This window comes from Penicillium psychrofluorescens (assembly GCF_964197705.1).
Source record: "Penicillium psychrofluorescens genome assembly, chromosome: 3".
NCBI lineage: Eukaryota > Fungi > Ascomycota > Eurotiomycetes > Eurotiales > Aspergillaceae > Penicillium > Penicillium psychrofluorescens.
In genome coordinates, this window is record NC_133441.1 from 683,974 (window position 1) to 702,136 (window position 18,163).

At 53.9% G+C, this 18,163-nt stretch overlaps 8 protein-coding genes across 8 annotated transcripts; 4 read left to right on the forward strand and 4 right to left on the reverse strand.

Annotated features, from left to right (window-relative positions):
* Positions 1 to 234: 234 nt before the first annotated feature.
* Positions 235 to 3,140, reverse strand: PFLUO_LOCUS4382 (uncharacterized protein; the record flags this gene model as incomplete). Its single annotated transcript, XM_073781726.1, has 2 exons — positions 235 to 2,914; positions 3,022 to 3,140. The coding sequence occupies 2 exons, from the start codon at positions 3,138 to 3,140 to the stop codon at positions 235 to 237; spliced, it is 2,799 nt and encodes a 932-aa protein (XP_073638452.1).
* An 885-nt stretch (positions 3,141 to 4,025) lies between these two features.
* On the forward strand, positions 4,026 to 6,264 carry PFLUO_LOCUS4383 (uncharacterized protein; the record flags this gene model as incomplete). Its single annotated transcript, XM_073781727.1, has 4 exons — positions 4,026 to 4,726; positions 4,781 to 5,600; positions 5,653 to 5,788; positions 5,843 to 6,264. 4 exons carry the CDS (start codon positions 4,026 to 4,028, stop codon positions 6,262 to 6,264), a joined length of 2,079 nt encoding a protein of 692 aa, XP_073638453.1.
* A 592-nt stretch (positions 6,265 to 6,856) lies between these two features.
* Positions 6,857 to 8,484, reverse strand: PFLUO_LOCUS4384 (mitochondrial inner membrane protein required for protein import; the record flags this gene model as incomplete). The annotated part of the gene is made up of 2 exons (XM_073781728.1): positions 6,857 to 7,447; positions 7,501 to 8,484. The coding sequence occupies 2 exons, from the start codon at positions 8,482 to 8,484 to the stop codon at positions 6,857 to 6,859; spliced, it is 1,575 nt and encodes a 524-aa protein (XP_073638454.1).
* Positions 8,485 to 8,918: 434 nt separating this feature from the next.
* Positions 8,919 to 9,839, forward strand: PFLUO_LOCUS4385 (uncharacterized protein; the record flags this gene model as incomplete). Its single annotated transcript, XM_073781729.1, has 1 exon — positions 8,919 to 9,839. The coding sequence occupies one exon, from the start codon at positions 8,919 to 8,921 to the stop codon at positions 9,837 to 9,839; it is 921 nt and encodes a 306-aa protein (XP_073638455.1).
* A 237-nt stretch (positions 9,840 to 10,076) lies between these two features.
* On the reverse strand, positions 10,077 to 11,282 carry PFLUO_LOCUS4386 (multicatalytic endopeptidase; the record flags this gene model as incomplete). Its single annotated transcript, XM_073781730.1, has 4 exons — positions 10,077 to 10,225; positions 10,279 to 10,814; positions 10,870 to 11,123; positions 11,214 to 11,282. 4 exons carry the CDS (start codon positions 11,280 to 11,282, stop codon positions 10,077 to 10,079), a joined length of 1,008 nt encoding a protein of 335 aa, XP_073638456.1.
* A 583-nt stretch (positions 11,283 to 11,865) lies between these two features.
* Positions 11,866 to 13,961, forward strand: PFLUO_LOCUS4387 (histone deacetylase; the record flags this gene model as incomplete). The annotated part of the gene is made up of 4 exons (XM_073781731.1): positions 11,866 to 12,045; positions 12,129 to 12,429; positions 12,484 to 13,025; positions 13,074 to 13,961. 4 exons carry the CDS (start codon positions 11,866 to 11,868, stop codon positions 13,959 to 13,961), a joined length of 1,911 nt encoding a protein of 636 aa, XP_073638457.1.
* Positions 13,962 to 14,531: 570 nt separating this feature from the next.
* Positions 14,532 to 15,503, forward strand: PFLUO_LOCUS4388 (60S ribosomal protein L23A; the record flags this gene model as incomplete). The annotated part of the gene is made up of 4 exons (XM_073781732.1): positions 14,532 to 14,545; positions 14,756 to 14,806; positions 15,073 to 15,397; positions 15,471 to 15,503. 4 exons carry the CDS (start codon positions 14,532 to 14,534, stop codon positions 15,501 to 15,503), a joined length of 423 nt encoding a protein of 140 aa, XP_073638458.1.
* A 685-nt stretch (positions 15,504 to 16,188) lies between these two features.
* PFLUO_LOCUS4389 (uncharacterized protein) lies at positions 16,189 to 18,069 on the reverse strand (the record flags this gene model as incomplete). Its single annotated transcript, XM_073781734.1, has 1 exon — positions 16,189 to 18,069. The coding sequence occupies one exon, from the start codon at positions 18,067 to 18,069 to the stop codon at positions 16,189 to 16,191; it is 1,881 nt and encodes a 626-aa protein (XP_073638459.1).
* Positions 18,070 to 18,163: the final 94 nt, after the last annotated feature.

Sequence of the window (18,163 nt, forward strand, 5' to 3'; positions counted from 1 at the left end):
ACTTTCTGATCTTTTTTGTTGCACAAAGTGATATCGGCATGTCTTGCTGGAAGGCCCTTTCGATGCATGGCACAGCTCCGACTTTCAGAAGAATTCCTCATTCCAGGCGACCTTTGTGAAAGAGCATTGGACAGGATCGTTGTTTCTGCACCGTGCATAATAGGATGAACCCCAAATATTTTATCAGGCCTTCGTATATACATCCTATTTACTCAATCATGTCTGCCCCCCCCCCTACATCACAATACACATTTTCGTCCGCCGGTTCAACCGGTTCCTTTCCTTTATGGTATTTTCATTCCAATCTTCAATGCGTCGTCGCCATTCCTCGCTTTGCGGTGGCGCCCAACGGCCTGGTTCGGTGAGCACTCGCCTGCGCGTCGAGATTTGTCGAGAAGTTTGATTTGACCCGTGAGGAGTAGCCTGTAAGCGACCAGCGTGTTGGGGAATGTGTGCAAGATTTGGTGAAGAGGCAGCGTAAGAGTGGTGGTAAGATTCACCCAAAGTATTCAGCGGTAATTGGAAGCCCGGCGGCTGTGCATTGGCCGTGGGAGGTTGATTTGATGACGAAAACAGCTGCCGGGTGGGAGACTGTGGGACCCCGTTCAGTGCGACTGTGGGCTGCTGCTGAGGAAGACGACCGACTTGAGAGGCCGACTCCGAGGGTTCCATTGAGGGTGGTTGAACAGCTTCCGGGTATTGGTCGACAGCAATGACCACGGAATTCCTCTTGTTTCGCCCACCTAGTCTAGAGCCGGTGATTGTGCCTAGTCTCTGCAATATGGCGATAGATTGAGGGCGTTGGCGTTGGCGAGTACTCCGTGTTCTTGGGACTGGTTGGGGGGTATCGTTGGTGGCAGGTTCATCATTTCGGGGAGGCTCATCGATGTTGGCGGGCCCATGGTCGCCAGCAGCCTCGGCAGCAGCTCCAGCAGCGGCTGGGGTACTCGGAAGAAGAGTTTGACGCAGGCCATCTGGCAGAGGGATGTCGGCCTTGCGTTGATAAGGAGGGGGTGGAGGGACCCAATTGTCGGCATCACTTTCATGTGGTAGATATCGACGGCGCAGATTGGTTCGATTTCGTGGATCGTATCGGTCGCGTGTTGATGCTGCCGCGGTAGCAGCACGATGAAGTGTATCTTGAGAGCGAGGTTGAGTATTGTCATATGGAATATCAGGAATGCCGGCATTGTTCAACACATGCTGTGGGTTGGAAACCGCCATGCTGTTTGGACGAATCTGAGCTAGTGCTGATTGACTTGCAGTGCGGCGGGTTGCGCGGGGGATAAGAGGCTGTGACGGTCGCTCAGGACGGCCTATGCGAGTTCGCCTTCTTTCCAGTTCAACTTCCGCATCCATAGAGGAGCTCGGTTCCACGAGTATCTTCGGCGCAGTCTCTCCGACTTCAATGTCCAACTCAACCGTTTCGCCGTTGCGTGTAGATCTCTCAAAGTCCAGGAGAAGAACTCTTCCTCCGTCGACAGGGATATCCTCCTCTCCAAAGTTCTGTGGGAGCACGCCGCCGGGCGCCACAGCTACAAGTCGTCGACTGCTTTTCCTTGAATTGGGACCTGACGAGTTGCTTCGCACCCAGCAGGCTGAGGTGATCCCGTGCAAGTCGGTCACCTGGCGACCACGGACGAGAACCTTTGGTTGCCTGATTATTTTTTGAAGCTGTGCCACATTATCACGAGGCACAGAGGCATGGGGTCCTAGATGGTGGTCACCACATAACTGAGAGCCTCTGATCCCATTGTAAGACGCAGATGTGGGGGTAACATTCAATTGCCCTGGAATCCCGTAAAGCCACAAGCCGGAGTCCTGGAACCCCAGAACAACAAGCTCGCCGTCAATATCGGTAGTTGGCAGCATACTAGGATGCTGTTCCCAGGTTTCGTCGTCCCAAAATGGGCTCGCAAAATATACGGTGCCTGCATCGATATCGCTCATCCGGATTGCCCTGAATGTTGCCAACTGGTTATCGTACCCTAAAATCCAACTATCATCTCCTTCGTCGTGAGCAGAAATAAGACAGGCATGAGAGAATCCATCGATCGTTTCAGGGAAGAGGATCTGAGTCGTCCACATCCGCCTGTGGATTTCCTCTGGAGAGGCCTCCACTCCAGGTTCCGTATAGAATGGCGCGGTGATAGTGACGATGCCTTCTCGCTCGCCGTAACTAGGTGATCCAAGTAGTATAGAGCCATCCGAAGAGAAAGTGATCGAATCGACGCGAAGACAGCGCGCCGCTCGACGTTCCGTGGACAGAACTTCTGAGCCCACTGCATACACCTCGATATTGTCTTCAAAGGCCAAAGCAAGCACACTGCCTGTTGGAGAGAACGTCAAGTCCCGGGGGGCATCGTTCAGCGTAATAGATTGTATGTGTTTGGCTTCCTGGTGGCTGAGTTGGTAAATGTTGACTTGGTGCATGGACGACAACACGGCAACCATTGAGCCATCGTCACGGATAGTGGCACCCAAGGCCCGTCTTCGAGTCTTGAGCTCATGCTTCACCGCTACCGGGTCACTTCCAATATCAAGGACAACGATTCGGGAAGAGCTGATACACAAAACCAGCTGACCGTTTCCCGAGAATGAGAATCGAAAGACTTCGCCCTGCGGGAACGCGGTGGCCGAGCTCATAGAACTCGATATTAATTTCACCAGAGTCTTGCGTGGACGCAGAAAGACATCGAATGCATTGCGGCGAACCTCCGTCAGGAACTGGCGTTTGACGTCTGTGAGGTTATCGGCATCAGTGGGCTCCGTATCAGGTGCGGCGGTCGAAGAGAATGCCGGACAGCGCAACAAGTGATATGCATACAATGGAGTGGAATCGGATATCCGCCTCCACTGTTGGTTCAGGAGCGCCAAGGAAGCAAAAGTGTTGGCGTCAACCGCGAAGAGGATACTATGGGCCGCGATTAGCGCGCACAGCCTTGTAAAGACCACGGAGTCCTGGACATTCTCGAGGATGGGGGTTAAGTTCTCCAAGGCCTCACAGGAACCGGGACTCACCACTCAATCACATCGGACGGGAGGCGATCGAAGGACGAGCCAACACGATCACTTTGGGGGCCATCAGAGCGCGGAGGGGCTTTCTCAGCGCCGTCGGGCACAGCAACATCCTCCTCCATGATTCAATCAAAATAAACTGGTCCGCCAACAGGCTGGCATCTTCCGCAGAGGTAGCTAACGAGCTACAGAGCCATCCAGGGGCGCAGGGTGATTCCCAGTGGCAGTGCCTGCGGCGAATATGATGGGTTCGCCGAGGGACATCCACACAACGATATAAATAGATCCACTGCTTCTCCCGAGGGGTGCTAACGTAATCCGCCACATGGCCATCTCCCAATTTTGAGATCTTGATCTCGACGAACAATCATATTCCGGTAATGGCGATAAGGGTGAATGATCTTGCAAATATTTATGGAAAGTCTCTTTATTTTGTCCCTCATCAATTTAAGATTATTTCCTGCCTGATAATGAATTAAAAAAAAAAACCAAAAAGGGTCCGTCAGGCATATCCCTGGAGAACAGCGCATCAATTGCCCAACGTGCCTGGCATATATCACCATCGTAGTACCTTACTCGATCCTTTCAAACATATACCTGCATAATAGTATTCTTGGGATCCAGAAATCAAGCTTAAATAGTTCCATGTCATTTCCAGATCACGTTACTCAGCACCCCGCATCATGTGATCTCCGCATCGGCCGATTTTCTTCATCGGCAGAAACATTTTGGGACTACAAACCAAGAGGTCTTCATGAATTGCCCGTGTTGACCAAACCCTGGGTCTCCAGTCTATCGGAGACCCTGCTGGCCCAGTCAACCCCCCCGGAACAAATCCTCCACACACTCTCCCGCTCCCTCTCGTCGCATTCGGCCGTGAACTCAAACCCCTCCCGCCAAATTTTCGGCCGCCTCCGAAACCACCCCGGACCCGAGGACTTCTTCCCCAACTTCCCTCTCCCCGCTCCCCTGCTTCCGGCACATCTCTGATCGGGTGCGCGCACAATATGTCGCCTGCAACGGTCCAAGTCAATCCCTCATCGAAGCTGCCCTCGCCCGGCTTCAATGCAGGAGCGCGCCCATACCGCTCTCATAAGGTTCGCGCCTGCGACTTGTGCCGTAAGCGCAAATCCCGATGCACGGTCGACATCCCGGGCCAGTCCTGCCTTCTGTGTCGCGTGCAGGGGGCCGACTGCCACTATCAAGAGGAGCCGAACCCGGATGCCTCGGTCTTGAGCGCACCCGAATCCAAGACATGGCCGATAAGTCGAATGGAGGCTCTCTCCTCGGGACAGAAGCGCAAGCGCAGTCCGGATGGACTTGCCAACTCCCCTTCAAATATCCCGACCCGCCAGTCCACCAATGGGCCAAGCCCGCAGAACACGACCTCGTCCGGAGGACGCCGCGGGAGCGACTCGCGACGGAACTACGACGACCCGCAAAATGAGTCGGTGCTCATTGTCGGTCCGATGGTCGCGGAGGATGCACAAGTTATTGAGCAACATATGCCTCCTGAGCGGTTTAGCCAGTCGGAAGAACCCAAGAACCACCCATACAACGTCTACTCGAGTGATCCGAGAAGGCCCATTCTGTACCAGACGATCTCGCGACGACGGAAGGGTATGCGCGTCGGTACACCACCAGGAGAAAACCAGAAAGAAATACTGGAGCAAATCTTGGGGCCATTTAAACATGATCTCGTGAGACTGTACGCTTTATTGATCTTTGATCAGTTTCATTGTGCTAATTGATCTTATTCTAGTTTCATCGACCGGTTCAACGTCGCATTTCCCATCTTCGATGGCGAATCGTTCTGGGAGGCTTATGTTTCGGAAACTCCACAAGATCCCCCGGCCTCGCTGCTATGTCAGGTATATTCAATGTCCCTTGTATACTGGAAGCATGTCCCCAAGCTTGCATGCCACCCCAAGCCGGATGTCCGGTACGCAGTCAACATGACCGTTGCGGCCCTCCACGAGGAGTTCTCTGCACCAGGACTATCGACCATAAGTGCGGGCCTTATCGATCTGACAGGACGCCCCATCTTCTCCATGACCGGCAATGCCATCAGCTGCGGCCGCCTTGTGTCCTTGTCGAATTGTCTTGGATTAAACCGTGATCCCAGCCAATGGAAGATCCCCCCACAAGAAAAGCATCAACGGGTCCGTCTCTGGTGGGGAGTGGTGATTCACGATCGTTGGGGAAGCTTTGGACATGGAGTACCCCCACAGATCTCCAAGGATCAGTACGATGTGCCTGTCCCCACCGTCGATGTCTTGGTTCCCCCCAATCTCCGCACCGCAGAACGTATTAGGGCTGCCCATTGCCACATATCTTTGTGTCGATTGACCGAGATCCTGGGAGAGCTGTTACCATTGGTCTACGGGCTTCAACACAAAATCTCTCGCGAGATCTCCAAGAAGTTGAGGCAGATTCGGACCGAACTGGATATGTGGGAGGACTCTCTCCCTGACTGGCTACGAGGACCCATGAGTCCTCCCAGTGAGCGGGTCTACGGGTCGAGCAGCTTACAGCTAGCCTTTTTGGCGCTCAAAATGCTTGTCAGCCGAGTGGAACTGAATGTAAGTGCATTCTAACTGTGAATGTCGGGTCTGTTTCTCATGGATTGTATAGGAGGTCAACAACGCCGAAACCGACAATCCCGAAGCACGTCGCTATTTCCAAACAGAGTGCCGGCGATCGGCGGAAGAGATTGTCGTGTTCATCACATCTCTGCGAAAAGACAACTACAAGGAATTCTGGCTGCCATGTATGTTTTTTGAGATTCATCCCTAGCCGAAAACCATCGTAACAACCTCTATAGACAGCGCCTTCCACCTAACATCGGCAGCCACGCTTCTCGTCCGCTGCGCCCTCGAAACAAACGACAACGACGTCGCCCGATCCTGTCTCGCCAGCGTGGAGACCCTTCGTAGTGTTCTGCGTCGTGTCCGCGAAGAAGAAGACTGGGATGTTGCGGACATGTGCCTAGACCACTGTGAGCGAGTCATGCATCGCCTACCTGGAAATCGCGCCCCAATGGACCCGCACCTGGGCACAGGCAACCTGGCCGACAGCGGACTCGTCAACCCGGCGGCGATCTCACTGCCCGAAACACAAACCAACAATGACATCGTCGACGACATGATGTCCATCTCTGGCACGTTTGGAACGATGGACGGCTTTCCCTTCGATATGACGGGGATCTGGGATGTCTCTGTCTTCCAAGACGTGAATCTCACCTGATTTTCTTTTTGTACTTGTTAACGGATTGTCTGTACTTTTAATTCTTTCTGTGTATATATACCCGGGGTTCGGAGCATGAGCGAGCAAGGATATATGGTCACTATTATTGCAAGGCGCCGGGCCGACTTACGAGGTAATAAATGGATATGTGTGTACTGGATAGAACGAACATCTAAGAAGAAGAGAACAATGTACCTCACTGGGGATAGTAATCCACGAGGACAGTCAACGATGGGTAAAAAGCCGGGAATTGTTTTATGATCGACTGACGATACTTTTTTCATGCTTCAACTGTTAGTGAGGTTTGGTATTTCAAACCTCGATAAAGCATTGTGGAAGAAAGTGCGAGGAATGTAAATTTTATACATGAAGAAACACGACGCAAAAAACGGACACCAAGCGCTATTTTACAGTCGTTCCTGAAATGCTCGCAGCAAACCCAAGAACCATTCTAATGACCAGCCCCCTGCCCGTAAGTGCTCAACGTAAAAGAGTATACCGATGAAAAGATGAGTAGGAGAGAGAAATGGAGAAAGTGAGAAGGAGGGGTGGGGAAGAGAGAGAAAGGTCAGAGGGCAAAGAAAAACACCATCTACTCCTTCTTGTCACCAGCACCGAACATGCCAGTGAAGGAGCCCTTCATGCTCTTCATCTGCTCTTGACGAGCCTTCTCCTCCTCAGCAGCCATCTCAGCGAGCCATTTGTCGCCGTTCTCGCGGATCTCCTTCTCAATCAGCTCGTAGTTCCTCTGGCCACGTTCGCGGATCTGGTCCCAGAGCATCTTGCCCTGTGCCAGACCCTCCGAGGGCGAGGCTTCGCCGTCGAGGGTGCGGGTCGACTTCAGGCCCAGGGCAGAGGCGAAGCTGCCAATGCTCATCGAGGGCTTCTTCTTCTGTTCCTCGGCGAGCTCCTTCTCGAAGCGCTCGCGCATGGCCTTTTCGCGCTTGGAAAACTCGACGGGGAGGTCTGTACCTTCGAAGGACTTCAGCACCGGACGCACGTCTTCAACACCCATCCCGGCGAGGTACTCCAGGAACGGGATCAATGCCACCAGGGTCTTGTCCTTGGGATCGCCGGTCCACTTGTTCATCACGATGGCGTTCTCTGGCTGCAGACGCGCGTGCTCTTCCTTGGTGTCGATAAGGATCACCTTGGACAGGTCTCGGTTCAGGTATGCCAGATCCTAAGCAGGGCATGTTAGCATTGGTTATTGTCAAAAAGTCATGGGGCACTTACCTTTATGTACTCGCCATCCTTGTATCGGGTAGCTTCACGGAACAAAGGCCAGCGGATGATGCGGTAGGGGTCCAATTTCCGCAGAACCTGGTCCGCCATCATACTGGGCACACTGGTGAAAAGCACCAATTCGTAGTACTGGTTCAGATAGCGCAGGAAATAGTCGACACCAGGCCGCTTCGCAACACGCCATCCATGCTCACGGCTCCACTCGCTGTGAACAAGGAGATCCTCCAGACTGAGCACGAGGGTGTACGGCTGACGCATATTGGGATCCTCATCGGGCAGCAGCTGCGGGAATGCGGGGTCCTTGTAGTAGCTGGTAATATCACTGAAGCGGGCCCGAATACGAGCGTACCACAGTCCGAACCCCCAGCCTGAGGGTTGTTCGGGGTGGACTCGCTCTTCTTCGGCGGTGTCCCAGTTCCGGCCCAGGTAGCCCACACCCGACACCGCGCCCAGCAGCATCACTCCGTACACGATGTTCGCCATGCGGGCCTTGCGGCGGTCGCCCGAGGTCTCGTAGCCTCCCTTGGGGATGTCCCCGCCGCCTCGACCATCATCGGCATAGTCTTCAGTCTGGGAGGGATCCTCCGTCAGGTTCAGCTGGGTAGCTCCGCTTTTCTTCGATCGGCCTTCCAGTTCCGCAGCGAGTGTCGAGGGGATACCCTGTGTGAGATCGGGGAGCGGCTTCTGGGATGCTTGTGGCTGCTGGTGCTGTTCAGGTTCCTTTTCCGGCTCGGCCTGGGTATCGAACTCGGCCTGTTCAGGGGCATATTCCTTGCCTGGTGTCGAAGCAGAGTTCGCCGTCTGGTTTGCAGTCTCGCTGGGCTTGGGGCCACCGGCTTGGTTGGGCAGCTTGTAGGGGGTTTTGCCCTTTCCCTTCGCGTAGAACCGGGGATGCTGGACCGACAGGGCCGACACGCGGACGGCAGAGGCGAGGACATTGGGCCTCGTCAGAGGCAAGACGGCACGGCTCAGCATGGCGAGTGTTGTGGGAATCGACCAAAACAGCACTGACCTTTGCAAGTACATCCGTCGTGCAGCTCCGTCGTTCCGATAAAAAGTCGCGCCTCGAGCTCGGGCGGCGCACACGAGCCACTGGCGCAGTTTCCCAATTTTCCACTATTTCTTCCGTGTTTGTTGTTCGCTTCTCCTTCTCTTCTTCACAATTGAAAGTTGTCACCCAGACATTAATTTGACCCTGCATGCACTGCTTTATGCGTGTTGGGTTGTATTAGCTGGGAAGACCAAAACTCCCACATCCAAGAGCCGCAGCGAAGGCTTCCAGTGATGCTCCAGCTCCAATCGTGGGATACACTCTTTTACTCAGTTGCCTACAATGCGATGACCAAAATGCGTTCCTGGCCATTTAGTCCCGTACCATAAGCCTTCTAGACTTCATTCTTTCCTCCACCATGATTGCCAGCAACGTCCAGAACAAGGTCCGCCTGCTCGAAACCCCCGAAGTCATCGAGCTGGCCGAGGGCGAGCAAGACTCGACACATGTGGAAGCCTTCCGGTTTCTCGACCTCCCTTCTGAGATCCGGGTGCTTATCTACCATTTCGTACTCTTCACGCCAACACGAAAAAGCGCCCTCCGATCTAATGGGTCTGTCGGAGCCTCCGCAAAGAAAAGCAAGCCTCTAGCACCCACCTCCCACCGCATTGCACTGTTCCTCGTATCGCATCTCGTCCACGATGAAGCAACCCACTACTTCTACTCCTGCCAGACCTTCCGCCTCTTCCCCGTACAGGACTTTGCTCGCATGCCCAGTGTGCGGGCCTTACCGCGTCGCCACCGCCCCTCAATTACAACCATTGAGCTGATACTGGGGTCCAGCTGGACAGCGCCGCCGCGGTCCTGGGCTGTGAATGCCGGTCTGGGACTGCAGGAGATGACGCGGCTGCGCACGCTCAAGGTGTTTATTCAGTGCGACCCCTCGCACCCTGTTTTCGAGGGATTCCGCATTTCCAAGGACTTCTATACCGAGTTTGCGGGGACGCTGTTTCAGCAGATTGTCGAACGCCTGCCGGGTCTTGTGCAGGTGGAATTCGATGCGTATCCCTCTGTGCAGAAGAATGGTTCATTGATGAGCCGTTTGTTACATGACACGGAGACGGCGCAGAAAAAGATTCTGTGGGGTCCGGAACGAGGTTGGACAGACTATGATGACAAGAATCATGAAGACAACGAGGGTGGTGATGATGGTGGTGCTGACGCTGCTTTCGACGGGCTTAGGGCTGATGAACCAGACCCGACTGACCCCGGTGTTCGTGAGACAGACGTCGTGGACGCACTGAGAAACGCGTTCCGGGCAGTCTCCCTGGGATCGTGATGCGTGAAGCGTCAGTCCCGGTAACCGAGTTTCTCATACTATGAAAATTTTCTCGTTTTACACATTGCGCGGCGCTGATTGATTCGGGCCGGCGGGCATCATATACATATCATGAGTCTACGGCCATCTATTTCGGCATTGATGAGCTGCACAGTACTTTCCTACTTACCTTATTGCATATCAGAAGTGATCGAATAGAATATCATTTGTGGAGTTCATGTAATTTCTTCTAGTCCTCTAGAGATCCTCATCCACCTCCATGTCGGTCCCAGTCGACGCTTCTTTGCCCCCCGATGCCCGTGCCACCGAGGCCTCCTTATCGATCATCTGCCGCGACACGGCAACGATGTTGTCCTCGATCAACTGCTGGCTCACGTCCTCGATGTCTGCAGATTCGGTCAGTGCTGTTTTGTCACGGATAAACACAAACAAAACTTACGCTTCTTGGGATCCACCTTGCCAACGTATCTCGTCTTCAGCTGGTCCTTGGTCAATTCTGTCTCCTCCTTGACCCGCTTCTCGTAGCCTTCCGCCAAGCTGACCAGCTGCTTCATCCGGTCGACGTTGTGCTCGCCCGCCTCGTGGAAGTCGCTCATCTGTAGCGCCTCGGTCCATACATGCTTGTGAAGGTTCATGAGCATGTTCTCCTCCAGTCCGGTCTTGCGGTAGTTGATCGCAATGCTGTAGTAGTGGCGGTTGAGACCGTGGATGAGAGCCTGAATCGAAGGCTTGTTCAGATGTCCCAAGTTGGACGTTGTCTGTCGGGGCTCCTGGCCCATGACCACCGTTTGAGGCTGGATGAGACGGAATGCATCAATGACAACCTTGCCCTTGACGGACTGAATCGGGTCCACGACCACGGCCACGGCACGGGGTGTAAGCTGCTCGAAGGACTGCTGGGTATTGATATCGACCGAGGAGAGCCAGCATCCAAACCCAGGGTGAGAGTGGTACCAACCAACGACAGTTTCTGGCCTGCAGGATAATAAGTACGTCGTTGCGGGAGTTGTTCAAGAAAAGGTGCACTTACCGTCCCGTCTGCCGAAGCATCTCCATCATCTTGGTCTGGAAAACAGGATCCACAGCCTCAACACTGACACCTGTACCACTCTGAGGCATAGCAAACACATCCACCACCCGCACCGTGTATTCATCAACAAACTCGCCCAGCATCAGGCCCATGACCTCCATGGGCACACCAGCACGGCCATGTCGTAGCATCTTCAGCAGAGCCAGGGAGGAAATGTGGACCGTCTCAGAGTTATCGATCAGGTTTGGCGTGTCCTAGGCAGGATCCTGTTAGTATGTCACTGACAAGGCAGGATGGATGGTCTGCATTGTGCAGCCACCACACAGTGAAGGGAGATCACTTACACCACCGGGTGCACCACCTCCCATGCCCACGCCCTGGGCAGCTTGCAGCATGCGACTGATGCGATCCATGGCTGCTGAGATGTGCGGTCAAGAAGGAGAAATGGAAGGTTGAAGGGAAACACGGCTGCTTCCTCGCAGGAAGCTCCAAGTAATTATCGCTCACAGATCACCACAGTGACTAAGGCGTGTCAAGCACAGCTTGGAGACAAGAGAAAATCAATCAAAAGCTTCCACAACACTAGATTGATATGCACCCAGATGAACAAGTCCTGGTGTTTTTCTGCTTTCCGAGCTGATGATGGACACGGAAGGCGAGTCAAGACGAGCTCCAGCCTGCCATATCTCACCGCCTTCGATTTAAGGCGGTCAGTCCGGCGGCATTATCGCTTCGGCTGCGGCGATCAGTTGTTTCTCTCCACGCCTCTTCTTCTGTCCTGTTCCGCCATCAATCTGGAGCGGAGCATGCCAGGATTGGCTTGTCAGAGCAGTTGACCTCGCATTGTCCTCAATTACATCCTCCGCGTCGTCTTTCCCGCTTCGCCCTGACGTGTCCTGAGCTCCCCCGACATCCTGCTCCTCAATTTGCCTGACCTTGACTACACTATCCTGAAACGCGTTGATCTCCCGTTCATCCTCCTTGGAATCTCTCAACATGGCTGCTGAGCCGCTCACCACCCCCTCCGGGGTCAACAACAAGAAAGTGGCCTACTTCTACGACTCCGATGTGGGCAACTATGCCTACGTCTCGGGCCACCCAATGAAGCCTCACCGTATAAGGATGGCACACAGCCTGGTCATGAACTATGGCCTATACAAGAAGATGGAGATATACGTGAGTCGTTCCATTCCCGATCTTCTTTTTTGAAGGATATCTTGATATATGGAGAGAGAGGCTGATAACGAATCGGGGGGTAGCGTGCCAAACCTGCTTCCAAATACGAGATGACCCAATTCCACACGGACGAGTACATTGACTTTTTGTCGAAAGTCACTCCCGATAACATGGATAACTTCTCGAAGGAGCAGAGCAAATACAACGTGGGTGATGACTGCCCGGTTTTCGACGGTCTGTTCGAATTCTGCGGGATCAGCGCCGGCGGCAGTATGGAGGGTGCTGCGCGGCTCAACCGCAATAAATGTGATATCGCCGTTAACTGGGCGGGTGGCCTACACCATGCCAAGAAGAGCGAGGCAAGTGGCTTCTGCTACGTAAATGGTACGATGTCTTCCTTTTTTTTTGGCCAATTATCTTCCATCTGACACCTTGCAGACATTGTCCTCGGAATTCTCGAGCTTTTGCGCTTCAAACAGCGCGTTCTTTACGTTGACATCGATGTTCATCATGGCGATGGTGTCGAGGAGGCCTTTTATACTACGGACCGTGTCATGACCGTTTCTTTCCACAAGTACGGCGAGTACTTCCCCGGCACCGGTGAGCTACGCGACATCGGTGTTGGACCGGGCAAATACTACGCTGTGAACTTTCCTCTTCGCGATGGCATCAATGATGACTCGTACCAGAGCATCTTCGAACCCGTGATCAAAAGCGTCATGGAGTGGTATCGCCCTGAGGCGGTTGTCCTGCAGTGCGGTGGCGACAGTCTGTCGGGTGATCGGCTAGGCTGTTTCAACCTGAGCATGCGTGGGCATGCCAACTGCGTCAACTACGTCAAGAGCTTTAACCTGCCCACTCTCATCCTCGGTGGCGGTGGCTACACCATGCGCAACGTGGCGCGTACATGGGCTTTTGAGACTGGTATCCTTGTTGGAGAGGGTCTGGGATCCCACCTGCCATTCAACGATTACTACGAGGTACGTTTGCTCTTTTTGATATTTACGACTCTACTGACTCCCGTCTAGTATTTCGCTCCCGACTATGAGCTGGACGTCCGACCCTCCAACATGGACAACGCGAACACAAGAGAGTATCTGGACAAGATTCGCAACCAGGTGGTCGAGAATTTGAAGCGCACTGCTTTTGCTCCTTCGGTCCAGATGACGGATGTGCCGCGTAATCCGATGGTGGAGGGCATGGATGACGATGCGGACGATATCCTTGATGATCTGGACGAAGACGAGAACAAGGACAAACGTTTCACGGAGCGACGATTTGACCAGTTCGTCGAGAAGGTTGGTGAACTCAGCGACAGCGAGGATGAGGAAACCAGCGCTGCCAATGGTGTTCGTCGCCAGCCGGGTGCTGTTCGCCGCCGCAACCTGGCCAACTACCGCAACCTGGATCCTCTTGAGTCTGGTATGGACAGCGGCATTGCGACCCCGCAGGAAGCCTCGTCTGTTGCCGACGGAGATGTTGGCACCGGTCTTGACACCAATATGACTGACGCTCCGCGAACTGAACCCGAAATCGGTACTGCTCTAGATTCAGCAGAGTTAACCTCTCAAGCGGAAGGTACCCCGGCCGATGGTGACCGTATGGTCGTCGAGAGTGAGGGTCCGACTGCGGCTTCCCAGCAACCATCCCCTCCTCAGAACGACGAAGACATCAACATGGAGGATGCCGGTCCCGCGACTACCACTGGAGCTGCTGATACTGCCGCAGAACCCAAGGAGGAGAAGCCGGCTGTCGAGGCCGCGCCCACGCAACCCGCCTCTCCTCCGCGCGCCCAATCTCCTGCAAAGGACGGCCCGGAAGCTGCGGGAGAGAAGACCGAGCCCGCTCCCGGTGCAGAAACCGAAGCTTCCAAGGAAACCGCTGTCGATGAAGTGGCCACCAAGCAGGAGGAATAGCTGGTTCAACGGGACGAAAATATCCGGATTCGGCGCAATGGACAAAGGCAGGAAGGTGTTTTACGGGAATTTTTCAGCGATGCTCATATTTTTTTTTTCACCCTTTCTCTGCGGAGTGGCCCGAGTGGAATTTCAGATTGAAACAGCTCTGATCATATTCCGTCTTTTTTCTCCCCTCTCCTTTGTCTCTGTCCTCGAAGGACAGAGACTTTTGCTTTCCTTCTTTCTTTTCAGTCCTTGCAAAACGAGCATATCTGACCAATGTTACTTCTTCTTATTATGCGCTCTTGTCCCCCAGTTCCCCTGTCTGTCAGATAAAGAGAGAAATATAACGCATCAAGCCGTCCTCTGATAGTTCAAATTGTCATGCCTGAGGCACCCAAGTTTTACCCTAGTTAGGGTACATTGGTATCACGTGCCTTATACACGTGACTACTTCACGGGACCCACACACAAGCGAGAAATCACAGCGGCGGGACCAAGACCAGGTGCCGTGATTTCGACTCTCGACCTTTTGTCGCCCAACACCCTTTCCTCCCAGTATCTCGACCCCCCCGATACACAGCCATCATGTCTAAGAGAGGGTGAGTCTACCGTCAACCCCTTCGCTTCCCGCCCAATTGCAGAAGAAGATTTTTGGTGGTCCCAAGAAAGAGGCGGATTCAAATTTCGAGGTTGCGTTGAAAAGCCTCGAAGCTCTAGCCCAACACGCACAGGCTACGCTAGAGGGCGGGATTTGGAATGCAAAAAACAGAATTGGAAGAACAGATTTGCTGACGTTTTCTTTCTAACAGTCGTGGCGGTGCCGCCGGCAACAAGCTGAAGATGACTCTCGGTCTGCCTACGTACGTCTTGCAATGAAAATATCCCCGTCCAGTCCAGTGCAGTGCAATCCTCGAGAAAAAGCACACATGCTCTACACTCTCATCGTTCTCCGTCATCCCTCCATCTCGCCTGTCAACTTTCCACGAACAGCACCCGAGACATACGAACTTGAACGGTTGAGAAAAATGTGTTGCATGGGGAAAACGCTATCAAGAGAAAGCAGCGCGCACTGGACAGGATGCAACCAAGTCAGAGGGGAACCGTCAAACTAACAGACTTCACACAGTGGCGCCGTGATGAACTGCTGCGACAACTCCGGTGCGCGCAACCTGTACATCGTCTCGGTGAAGGGTATCGGTGCCCGCCTGAACCGCCTCCCCGCCGCCGGTGTCGGAGACATGGTCATGGCCACCGTCAAGAAGGGAAAGCCCGAGCTCCGCAAGAAGGTCATGCCCGCCGTCGTCGTCCGCCAGAGCAAGCCCTGGCGCCGTCCCGACGGCATCTACCTCTACTTCGAGGACAATGCCGGTGTGATCGTCAACGCCAAGGGTGAGATGAAGGGATCGGCCATCACTGGTCCGGTTGGAAAGGAGGCTGCTGAGCTTTGGCCCGTGAGTGTTCCCTCCTTCCTCTTATCTCTGAAAGGGTTTATGTGTCAGGAGACTAACGACTGTTTCTGTTTAGCGTATCGCCTCCAACTCCGGTGTCGTCATGTAAAGAGCTCAAAAATCAAACCCCACGAATGAAAGAACTATTTTTTTTATTTCAATGCAAAAAAAGTCGATACCATACCTTCCTTGAACTTCCTTTTAGGACCTGGGGGATCGCCGAGGGGGATGATGGGGATGGGATGGGGGAGTTGTTACATCGAGACTTGGGGAGTCAGTCTACTATTTGATGATGAAAATCCAAACCGTTTTTTCCCTTTTTTTCTTCCAACCCGGCTTCTTACTTCCAACGACTCGCTTTCTTTTGTTTCTCTCCCTCTCACTCCCTCTTCGGCGAGTATGAGGAGGTATTTCCGGCTACATAAGAAAGGTCACACCATTTCCTCACGACTTTCTGGCTGCAACTGTCTTGGAATATGTTGTTCCATGTCCTTGGGAGCTCAGGCCAGTGGATGGAGTTGGATGAGCGTGAACACGCCTGCTCGTCCGGGCTGCCTTACGGAGAAGTAGTCGTAGTCGTAGTTGTAGTCTTACTTTGAAGAGCCAGTCGCTGCTCGGAAATTCCCAGCTGGTTTATCTATGTCTGTTCAGTTGCTTCTTCAGAACACCCTGAATCATCTCGGATATATATCTACACATTCATAGTCCTCAAGGTATATAAAAGTACAAGTAGCCATCACCTTATATACAGCCCCCTCTCAAACCCAATTATTCCAACATTTTCACCCCCAAAATTATTTCTTCTGATCCCGAGCCTCTTTTGGAGACCGAGTCTTCTTCGAGGAAAGCCGCTGGGCCTTAATTCTCCGCCCATGCGCCTCCCCATTCGGCTCGTGAGTCCGCGGAGCAAGCCGCCCAGCTGCTACTGGGCTCGGCTCCGTGAAATGATTAACAATAACATGTAGCAAAACCACCACCACCGTCACGAGCAGGAGTATATGCACCGCCCACCAGATGTGCTGCACGCCAGCGGGACACATCGTGATTGCGTACTTCCATTCGCGGACGTCGGAAGAGGAATCAAACCAGACTGATAGCAGACCTGCGTTGCCGCCGAATTCGCCCATCATTGACCGCAGGGTTACCTCGCGGACTGAAGGTGTGTCTTCGGGTATCTGAGAAGAAGATGGGAATTGGGCGAAGTAGCGTTTTGCGGACCATCCCCAGCTTGCGTCTGCTTCTTCTTTTTTCTCTTCGGAGGTATCTTCTTCATCTTCGTCCTTCTCCTTGGGTGACCGGTCCACATAGTGAACGACATCGCAGCCCGTATGGTCATGCCCCGTCAGGATGAGCCCGTTTCGACCTCGTCCATCATGAACCGCTCCGTCGTCGCCGCTCATACCGAAGATACCCTGCAGGATACCATTTGCGCTGGCATGGTCACTGAGGTGATTCTGTTCTTTCAGACCACTCTCCTTCCAGCGCGGAATATCATCGGGCCCCTCATCATCATCGGCATCATGGAAATCAAAATACGGTTCGTCAGTGCAAACCCCAGCTTTCTTATGCAGCGGCACATGCGTCAGGAGCAGTGTAAAGGTAGGGTCATCGACAGGGTGGCTGCGATGACTGAGAACATCGTTCAGGTAGGCGTATGTCCGTGTCTGGAGATCCGGCGATAAAGCCGGAGTGTCGAGAATGAGCGAGTTCAGATTAACCAGATGCAGCGTGGGGTTGATGACTTCCGCAAAAGAGGAATTGACATCCACCTGCACAGGCGGATGCTGGAACCGGATATCCCAATTCGCACGCCCGAACACGCGCTCGAACCGCTCCATCCGCGCCTCGCTGATATCCCCCGCGTACCCGATATCGTGGTTTCCAGCGATATTGATAATGCGCCTCGCCCATGCCGGGTCCGCATCTGGACCGGCTAGAGGCTCCAGAATCTCCACGTCGTTGCTATACCCAGCAGCACCCGTCTTGGTAATCTCATCGTCCACGCGCTCTCCGCCCCGAAACACACGTTTCCAATATCGCTCGCCGCGCTCTGCATACTCCTCATCCGTCACCCACTGACTCCCGACCAGGTCACCCAGCACGGTGGTGTGCGTCGGCCGCGTCCACCAGAAGAGGGTGCGGTAGATGTGCGCGAGGTAGTAGTCATTTCCGATGAGGTCGATTCTTTTCACCACGGAGCGTAGTGCGCGTGGAGCGTCCTTCGTGACGAGTTCCGTGAGGCCGGCTGTGATGTTGGAGCGGACATCGTGGGCCAGGAGTGAAAGCGGAAGCGGCGTTGTGGCGGACGCATTGCCAATGGCATCGTGGATGCTGCGCCAGTGCGAACGTATGCGAGGCACGAGCTCGTATTCCGGGAGAGGGAGAGAAGTGTCTCCTTCCAACTGGGGGTCTGCGAGGACGAGGAGTCTGAAGATGGCGGGCTGCGTGTTTGGGTCTGCTGTGGCGTCTGGGCCGCTGAAACCGTGGAGCAGCGTGTGAACCACTGGATCTTGCTGGAGTCTTTGGAAGAGACTGTTCGGTTGGGAGGTGTGTGCTTGCGGTAGAGGGAATGCGCAGCCCTTGAACAGTGGGTAGAGGTAGAGGTAGACCGTGGCTGTCAGGGTGAGTGGGAGCAGCAGCGCCACAGCTCGCGAAAGCAACGCGCGCAGAAACATGAGGACAGAGACAAAGGAAACGAAAGAACAAAAAGTTAAAAAATATACAGCATAATGGAGGTGTCCGGGGAAGAAAGGGGGGCCATGGCGGGAA